General features: G+C 36.2%; 1 protein-coding gene and 1 long non-coding RNA gene across 2 annotated transcripts in view; both read left to right on the top strand.

Moving 5' to 3' along the window:
* LOC137637435 (uncharacterized) overlaps positions 1-10,484 on the top strand; it is a 175,304-nt gene that overhangs the window by 72,780 nt on the left and 92,040 nt on the right. The gene's annotated exons all lie outside the window — the stretch shown is intronic.
* Positions 1-10,484, top strand: part of LOC137637436 (uncharacterized) — a 31,583-nt gene that overhangs the window by 4,998 nt on the left and 16,101 nt on the right. The window contains exon 2 of the mRNA XM_068369634.1: positions 1-640. This exon is cut by the window's left edge and continues 686 nt beyond it. Coding sequence (XP_068225735.1) covers positions 1-640 — 640 coding nt within the window. The remainder of the gene's footprint in view (positions 641-10,484) is intronic.

Raw genomic sequence — 10,484 nt, 5'->3', positions numbered from 1 at the left:
ATCAGCTATTAGTGATGTTGACAGAGTGACCCAGTGTATTAAAGTTATTGAGGGGTTATTGGAAACTGAATCAGAAAATGACAAGTGTTCAAGGGGGGGAGTGTTATGGTTTTGTGCTGAACAGTTAAGCATGTTTTGTAAAGAAAAAGTTGCATACAGCTGTGATTTTTTGGTTTGGGCATATAGTGTCTATTTGTCAAGGCCATCACTGTACATACATCTACGTGACAGCAAGGTCCTTATTCTCCCTCATCCTGATTACCTAAGGAAGCTTAATGTATCTGGTGCAAAGTCTGTGTGTAATGGAAATTCACATGAGCTCTTTTTAAGGAAAAATTTTGCAACACTAAAAAGTGAAGAAAAAATTGTAAATGTGCTGCTTGATGAGATACATGTAAACAAAGGCCTCTCATATAAAGGAGGTAAAGTTTATGGTGCTTCTGTTAACTCTAGTGAACCTGCAACAACAGTTCAGGCTTTTATGATTTCATCAATCCTTTCGATAAACAAACATGTTGCTGCTTTGTACCCAGTCTGTAATCTGACAGCACAGACACTTCTTGAGTTGACGCACAAAGTTTTGGCGTCCTTCCATGATATAGGATACATTGTCGTATCATTAATCTCTGATAACAACAGGGTTAACAGAAATATGTTCGAGAAAATGTGTGATGGAAATCTTGCCTCCTCCATTCCAAATCCATATGATTTGACTGTGCCACTTTTCTTCCTTTTTGATTCAGTTCATTTACTGAAAAGCATACGAAATAATTGGTTAAATCAGAAAAATCCCATTCAAACTTTTGTAATACCTTCACCTTCCAATTTCCAAATTCAGGAAAATGCAAATCTTCTGCCACTGAAAGAACTCTACACAAAAGAACGTGATCAATATGTTAAACTAGCGCCAGGTTTGTCAGAGAAAGTTCTTTTCCCTACTAATTTGGAAAGACAGAATGTGCAGTTTGTTGTCAGACTGTTTGATGAAAAGAATGTAGCTGCATTGAAAACAATGAATACTTTTGATGTGTCAGGTACTATTAATTTCTTGGAACAAATAATATCCTGGTGGCATATTGTAAATGTGAAAACTCCAAAGAAAGGCGTCCACCTACGTCAGAAAGAATCTGACCCTATTAAGCAAGATTCATCTTCAGATCCAAACTTGATATTTCTCAGTAAATTTGATCACTGGCTTGGTGCTTGGGAAGAGTTGGATATGCCTCACCATGGAAGGAATGGTAGATTGTCAAGAGAAACATATTTTGCTCTCAGGCACACTACATCAACATTGATAAAATTATGTGATTATTTGTTGAAGCACCATAACTTTCATTATGTATTACTGGGGAAATTTCAAACAGATAAGCTAGAAAGTAGATTTGGACAGTATAGAAAGATGAGTGGTACAAATTATAATGTAGCTGTTGCTCAAGTAATGGAGTCTGAAAAGAAACTAAAAATTATGAATGTTCTTTCCATGGCTTCGTCGAAGTCTGGTCCATTAACCATCTTTGAGTTAAATTCCTCTCCATGTGAACTTGACTCTAAGTGTGATTCTGTCGATTGTTTAGAGAAATTCAAGGAGGCTGAGGAATATGTGGATGAAGAAGGCTTGTCAAAGGAAGATGAAAATGTTATGATTTATATTGCAGGTTACGTTGCTCACAGCACTAAAACAAAGCTAAAATGTCAATTATGTTTAAGTAGGGTCTCTCTTGATAGAGCAATTGAAGTTGATATTCCTGACAATTGTAAATATCTCAAAATCCTTGACAGAGGTGGCTTGAAATGGCCAACAGATTTTACACTTTCACTTTGTATTTCCACTTACCAAATATTTCAATCTCTCATTGGTAATTTCAAGAACGATTTTCTGCAATGCAATAATCAAAGAGGTTCTTGTTAAGCTAGCTTTGAATTTTCAGGTAAAGTCTTTTAATGTAAATGAATGTTGCTCATGTGGTAGATCAGTAAGTACACTACTTAGGATGTGTATCTGGCCTCTGGCCAATATATTATTAAATAATTATGCAAAGTGTTACAATAACAAAATAAGCCATGAAAAAAGTAAAAAGAGAAAACTTTCAACACTTGACAACTAAGGTAATTTTGCAGGAAAGTTTGTCTGTACTCTAATATGTCATTTTGAAATGCTATGAATTGTTTGTAATTTCCCTTAAAATGCAGTCTTGATGTGTGTAATATGTTTCATGTATGTTGCAGATTACTACTTTAATAAAATCTTAGGCTCTCAAGAGTGTGTCTATTGTTATTATCATAGAATGAGAACGAGGTGAAAAATTTATTGCTATATTATTATCATTACAGTATCATGACAATAAGGTGAAAATATATATTATTATTATTTCAACATGATAAGGAGAAAAAATAATAATCTGACCTAGTCCAGGTCAATACTTCATGAATTTATGAAGTAACATAAATGGATAAAAACAGAAATAACTAGTAGAATAGCACCATAAGGGGTGTTAGAAGAACGTAAGTAGTCGATACTGTTAAAGGAACAGGAACAAATAAATAAATGAGGGTAAGTATGTTTGAAATAGAGAACTCTGTAACGACGCAGGCCGTGACGTCATAATTCTGAGACCCAGGCCTTGTGTATTGAGACGGCAGTGGCCGGGGTGCCCGGGGAGGACGAGGAGTGAGGACTGAGGGGTAACGTTAGTTGCCTGCAGACTGTTGAGTGTAGACGCGTTTAGGTGTGCTAGCCGCTCTCGTCAACCGCTTATGTAACTAAAAAGTTTTACGGTTTATTTACGCCTGTTAATTGTTTAGCCTTTTAGATTAATTTCATATCGGTTTTAGTGTGGGTTTCCAAGATTTTTTTTAATGATTATAAAGAAACTTATAAAAATACATTCGTTTATAAACTTGGTACTAGTTGGTAAGATATAACTCTTTCAGGAGACAGGAATACTATATTTGATTTCGTTGTGAATAACAAATATTTTTTTATATATTGATGATAACTTATTATAAATATCTGGGCACGAATGTCTTCCCATGGGACACGGAGCTTTGAAATATTTATATTTAATAATAATGACGTTTGTAATCCATATATTCCTTTATAACTCGACTTTAGGAAGAGAGGTCAAGGTGTTTGTAGAGGCTATTATTATTATTATTATTATTATTATTATTATTATTATTATTATTATTATTATTCAATATCTTTGGTATGGGCAGTTCTGCCTGTGGGAATACTGTCTCGTTGTTACCCACAGTGGGTTGGAAGGATGTCCTGTTAATTTTAGCACGATTTGATATATTTCATCATGGTTATCAATGCTGTATCTGCTTGTTGATTATTCTCTCTCTCTCTCTCTCTCTCTCTCTCTCTCTCTCTCTCTCTCTCTCTCTCTCTCTCTCTCTCTCTCTCAGCAAAAGAAGCTCTCTTAACTATAAGTCAATTAACAGAAAGGATTCTCACTCCTATATATATATATATATATATATATATATATATATATATATATATATATATATATATATATATATATAAAGTGTGACATTTTAGATCCTATATTTTAAAGACATTAAATGAAAGATGGACCTTTCCTGTCAATGACAAAGATTCAGAAGTTGCATTAAACCTTGACCTTCCTCACTTCACGCCAGCTGGATTACTTTCAGTCGATCAAATTCTGGTCCAGGTTAAATATGTTAACCATATTTGACTCGCTGAATAAACTCACATCTATCTGTGCCTAGTCTTTGGCCTTAAATTTTACAATACAAATCATCGTCATCTCCTCCTGCGACTATTGACGCAAAGGGCCTCGGATAGATTTCACCAGTCGTCTCTATCTTGAGCTTTTAATTGAATACTTCTCCATTCATCATCTACTTCACGCTTCATAGTCCTCACCCATGTAGGCCTGGGGCTTCCAACTCTTCTAGTACCTTGTGGAGCCTGGTTAAATATCTTGTGAACTAATTAGATTAAATTATATCAGCCATGTCTATGCATTCTTTGTTAGTCCGGCCACATTGACGTCAAGCAGGAAGTTAGCCCCAGCACCCAGAGAGGCTTGGGAGAACATTGTCACATTCACACACACACTATTCTTTACGTGACTTTGGTAGGTTTTGCAGTTAAGTATTATTTTGTAAATTCATATCAAGTGGGGAATATTTTCACGTCATTTATATTATCTAAGTATCTACAGATTTTGCAGATTCTACAATATCCAACAGATTTTGTAGATTTGAGAACAAAGCTCTCGGAGGAATATTGGTAGTTAAATGACAGGAAAGGATTATAAATGAAACTATAAGAGAGATTGATTACTCGAGTGCCATATGTGGATGAGATCATGGTGAGGGGTAGATGGAGATGGTTTGGGCATGCTCTTCGCATTCCCCAAGAGACATTAGTTCACCAAACTTTCAACTGGGCTCCGCATGGCACTAAAAGAGTTGGAAGACCCAGGCCTACATGGCTGAGGACTATGAAGCTTGAAGTAAATGATGACGAATGTTGAAGTATTGATTTAAAAGCTCAAGATAGAGACGACGGGCGAAATCTAACTGAGGCCCTTTGCATCAATAGGCGTAGGAGGAGGAAATAATGATTTATTTAATGTAGGAGTTTGGTGTAGTCACTCTGTACACTGTAGACTTATTTAAGGGTCTCTGCATCGCCCTTTCTGACCTATTCGAAACATTCCCTGTCTGGCATTCTGCCAGACTACAGTTCGAGACCCGGTCAAGCTCAATGGTTTCTTATAGTCTGCAATCTCACCATCCTTGCGAGTAAAGGATGGGGGCTTTTGGTGGAGCCTGTTCAACAAAATCTTTCGTTGTAAGTTTAAACTTGCAAATTTCCAAGTGCGTTATTATAAGAGCATTCCACAGTCTGGTCATAGCTGGAATAAAACTTCCAGAATAGTATATAATATCGTGGCACTCTTAAACCTCAATTACATTATTTGCTTTAAGGGTTACTGGTTTTCTGGTCCTATACAGCTGGGGAATTCTCTCTCTCTCTCTACAGTGATTCTATCATGTTCATTCCTAAGTATTCAGCATTTCACATCGCCTTCCCCTACCTCGTCCGAAACTTTGGTGGAGAGGAGACTTGGGCACCGATCATAATATATGGTCACTCCCAGGGCATTGTCACTGTCCTTTTCATCTGCCATTCATGAGAGGCCTTTAAACCTTTCAACCTTTCTTGCTTAAGGGTATATTCGGGCACACCATTCTATATTATTTCTCTTTTTTTTTTTTTAAGTTTTAATAGCTTATATATGAAAGATTTATTTTAATGTTGTTACTGTTTTTAAAATATTTTATTCTAATTGTTAATTACTTCTTTTGTAGCTTATTTATCTCCTTATATCTCTTCCTCACTGGACTATTTTTCCTATTGGATTTCTTGGCTTATAGCATCTTGCTTTTCAAACTAGGGTTGTAGTTTACCAAGTAATAATGATAATAATAATAATAATAATAATAATAATAATAATAATAATAAATTCCCCCTTACCTCCATTCCTGCTCTCTTTATTCCATTTTTACGTCCAACCAATTTTGCACAGAACAGTACCATAAAGGATATTAATTTGGAAGGGGAAATACTAAGTAGAAATGAGATATGGCGTTGCATATAAAGAGCATTCAAAATACTGATTATGTTGAGCGAAGAAATTTGTTATATTTTGTTTGAAATTTTGCCATTTCCATTATTTTGGTAATGGCTGTTATAGGTAGAGAATAAGGTATTATTATTATTATTATTATTATTATTATTATTATTATTATTATTGTGAAGCCACAACCCTGGTTGGAAAAGCAGGATGCTTTGGTAAGCAGCTCTTCTAGGAGAAGGACACTCCAAAATCAAACCACTGTTCTCTAGTCTTGGGTAGCGCCATAGCCCCTGTACCATGGTCTTCCACTGTCTTGGGTTAGAGTTCTCTTGCTTGAGGGTACACTCGGGCACACTATTCTATCATATTTCTCTACCTCTTGTTTTATTTTAATGTTACTGTGTGTAATATTTTATTTTCCCCTGTTTTCTTTCCTCACTGGGCTATTTTCCCTATTGGAGCCGGTGGGCTTAATAATAATAATAATAATAATAATGAAGTGTCTGTGTTAACATGTCTAAACTTATGTCTGATTACTTGAATTGGACATTGGACATTTTGTTAGACCGTGACCTTGTCCATACAAAATATAATAATTTCCATTTCTTTAAGTAACAGTTAATCCCTGAAAGTTTCATTACCCTACGAGTAAAATTGTGGCCAGGAAGCGGTTCACAAACAACATCCTTCCAACCTCGTTGGCGTAGGTAATAAATACTCTCTAAGTCAGGTATCGAAGTAAATTGTATGCATGTGTTGTTCTAGGTGAATTGACTATTCCTAGAACCTATATATTAATACCGAAAAGTAGATTGATTTCAAAATTAGTTTTCTTAAATTTCTGGGTAATGATATTTCCTTACTCCCTTTTCTCACTGGGCCATTTTCCCTGTTGGAGCTCTTATGGGCTTATACCATCCTGGTTTTCCAACCAGGGTTGTAGCTTAACTACTTATAATAATAATAACAACTTGCATCTAAGCTTATGGTTTCAATTTTGTACTGCGTGCTATTTTCCCACAGCTGTCTCTGAGGTGAATGCTTCCCCGGACCCCAACGCTAAAACATATTACTCGTAAATCCAATTATTAAACGTAATTTTATTACAGAAATGAAGATGTCATAGTCTTTCAATTTTGTAAAGTCCAGACTCAACTGTGAGATTTCGAAATCACAGTTTCTCCCTACCTAAGAGGCCAGTAGGTCTCTCTCTCTCTCTCTCTCTCTCTCTCTCCTCTCTCTCTCTCTCTCTCTCTCTCTCTCTCTCTCTCTCTCTCTCTCTCTCTTTCATTATATTCATTCCAAGGCATTCAGCATTTTACACCACTTATTTCTCGTTTATTGTCAAGTCCACACTATCGAAGCACTAGGGTTGCAGCTTGGCTAGTAATGATAATAACTAGAGGGGCACTCAGTAGAGCAGAGACCTCCGCTACAGCAGCTTATTTCTCGACCTTTTGCTTGACCTTAACCTTTGACATTAACATATATTAATTGGCGTGGATTTTTATACACTCATAGGAGAAGGACACTTCAAAATCAAACCATTGTTTTCTAATCTTTGGTAGTGCCATAGCCTCTGTACCATGGTCATCCACTGTCTTGGGTTAGAGTTCTCTTGCTTGAGGGTACACTTGGGCACGCTGTTCTATCATATTTCTCTTCCTCTTGTTTTTGTTAAAAATTTTTATAGTTTATATGGGAGATATTTATTTTAATGTTACTGTTTTTATCTTATTTTTCCTTGTTTCCTTTCCTCACTGGGCTATTTTCTCTGTTGGAGCCCCTGGGCTTATAGCATCCTGCTTTTCCAACTAGGGTTGTAGTTTAGCTAATAATAATAATAATAATAATGAAAATGAAGTCTGTGATAACGATGTCCAAACTTATGTCTGATTACGTGAATTGGACATAGGACATTTTGTTAGACAGTGACCTTGGCCATACAAAATTTAATCATTTCCAGCTTTTTACATAACAGTTAATCCCTGAAAGTTTCATTACTCTACGATTAAAATTGTGGCCAGGAAGCTGTTCACAAACACACACACTCATACACAAACAGGTGGTAAAACATAACCTCCTTCCAACTTCGTTGGCGGAGGTAATAAATACTTTTTAAGTCAGGTATCGAATTAAATTGTATATATGTATTGTTCAAGGTAAGTTGACTATTCCTAGAACCTATATATTAATACCGAAAAGTAGATTAATTTATAAATTAATGTTCTTAAATAAGTGGGTAATGATATTTCCTTCCTTTCCTCACTGGGCTATTTTCCCTGTTGGGGCTCTTATGGGCTTATAGCATCCTGCCTTTCCAACTAGGGTTGTAGCTTTGGTAATAATAATAATAATAATGACGGCAACAACTTGCAACTATGTTTATGGTTTCAATTTTGTACTGTGTAATATTTTCCCACAGCTGTCTCTGAGGTGAATGCCTCCCCGGGTCCAACGCTGAAACATATAACTCGTAAATCCAATTTTTTAGAAGTAGGCCTAGCTAGCATAGATTTTGTGGTGTAACAGAATTAAGGATTTACAGAACAGAGAGAGAGAGAGAGAGAGAGAGAGAGAGAGAGAGAGAGAGAGAGAGAAGCATTGAATTTCAAATATCACATTTGAACAAACAATCGAAGCTTTGTGAAATGCGAGTCAAACTTAATGAAAAAAAAAATCTATTATTGGCCAGCGCACTTTCCAAAATCGATCGCTAAGCATTTAATTTTTGATTAGTTTTAGTTTATAATGCGAATCACTTCAATATCGGTAAACCCCTAACAGATGTCAAAGTGGTTTTTTGTATGTTTTAAGTTTTTTATCGTTCAAAAATAGTTTATTTGTATTTTAACAAACTGGCAGCTTATTCCTTCTCTGTCAGACTCTGAGCCTTGTGAGATGTGTTGTGACTTGTGACTCGTTAGTTGTGACTTGTGACTCGGTTGTGAAAGGGTGATGGACAGCCCTGGAGGTTATACTGCCCACGTGGCTTCCTGCAACTACTTCTGGTGTTTAGCAAGAGCCCGTGGCTGGCCTGAAGGTCCATGCAGTCTATAAGCAAGCCAGGAAACATGGCAAGGTAAGAGAGTGACTCTGGGATTAAACTACAAGTCGCAAAAATGTGAAAAAACATTGCGCAGTTCCAAAGGGTCCCAGTGGTATGTGTCGTTTTGAATAGGAAGTCAATGCATCTATTTCACTGTCATTTTTATTGTATATCGTTGTTAAGGATCAAAGTAAGCTTATGCGAACGTTGTCGATATCATTTAAAACTTGTCTGTCTTGATAAAGACGTCAAATCATTTCATTTCGATGTACTACTGACGAAATGTTACTGGAACGCCATTTTCAATTTTAATTAGTAATGACTTGTTATCAACTCTAGTGAGACTTTTAGATTATTTAGTCTTCTCGTGTAGTAGGTTGAATTCGTTTTTCAGAATCTCTCTCTCTCTCTCTCTCTCTCTCTCTCTCTCTCTCTCTTATGCGTAATCACTATAATAACCAATCTTGCGTAGTGAAGTCTATCCCTTCAAGAGGAACGCTATTTGCCTTAATGTCTTCAAATAATGTGTTTTTACGTACATCAAAAGTGTTAAATGATAATATAGCAGATCTCATGTTGCGTTCGTATGTTGGTGTCTTTCTTGATAACCTATTTTGTTTTAATAATTTCCATTATATGAATATTGAGTGTCAAAATAATACCATTGTTCCATTATTTCAGGTTAGTTGTGTTAAACATTTCTCTGTTATTTCCAATGATTAATTTCTTGCCCTCTGTTTAACCCCCCCCCCTCTCTCTCTCTCTCTCTCTCTCTCTCTCTCTCTCTCTCTCTCTAAAATAATACCATAGTTTCATTATTTCCAGTTGTGTTAAACATTTCTCTTATTTCCTATAATTCGTTTCTTGCTTTCTGGTTACCCCCCCTCTCTCTCTCTCTCTCTCTTTCTCTCTCTCTCTCTCTCTCTCTCTCTCTCTCTCAGGAAGGCATTGCCAAGGGGGAGGGTAATTAGGGGAAATAGACGATCAGGTCCACAGTTCTGTAGTGTGGTCGTTAAGTAATCTACGTATGTATATACAGAGGTAAAGATAGAAAGGGAATATTTTGTGCACTTGAAACCAAGGTAAGAAGATATCATCTTACTGTAGGTAAATTCAAATCTTGAAGTATTTCACCCAAAGTGTAACATTGTACTGCATTCTTCCATTGTGTTTTTTTTTTTCATTTATATTAAATGTATAGTTTTCAGTGGAGATATTTCATCACATTTCAAGGTTTGTCTTAGAAATATTGTTCATTGAAGTTTGCAGTAACTTATGCAACTTGTTGCTGTTGCAATAAAGTTTAATTAGGTAGTGACAGTGTTTGGTAAGAATGGTACTAATTTATAAGATCATAACTTGTAGGCCTATGTAAGAATAGCCCTGATTTGTGTTTTGGTGAAACATGTTTTGAATGATATTTTTATAGGTATCAGACACGCGTTTTCGAATTTTATGTTTACCTCCACCAACGAATTAGGAAGGAGGTTATGTTTTTGCCCCCGTTTGTCTGCTTGTTTGTGAACAGCTTCCTGGCCACGATTTTAATCGTAGAGTGATGAAACTTGCAGGGATTAACTCATAGGTAAAAAGCTGGAAATGATTGTATTTTATGTCAAGGTCAAAGGTCAGGGTCACGGTCAAGCAAAATGTCCAATTCACCTGATCAGCCATAAGTTCTGGACATCGTAGTCATGGAGACTTCAAACATGGTTCATATTCGAGTGTGTGAAAATCCACGCCAATTAATACATGTTAAGGTCGATAAATAAGCTGCCGCGGCGGAGGTCTGCCCTCTACTTTGTGCCCCT

The sequence above is a fragment of the Palaemon carinicauda genome, unplaced genomic scaffold, assembly GCF_036898095.1.
Source record: "Palaemon carinicauda isolate YSFRI2023 unplaced genomic scaffold, ASM3689809v2 scaffold74, whole genome shotgun sequence".
Taxonomy (NCBI): domain Eukaryota; kingdom Metazoa; phylum Arthropoda; class Malacostraca; order Decapoda; family Palaemonidae; genus Palaemon; species Palaemon carinicauda.
Note: the sequence above shows the minus strand (reverse complement) of the source record. Positions and strands in the feature narration are given on the sequence as shown.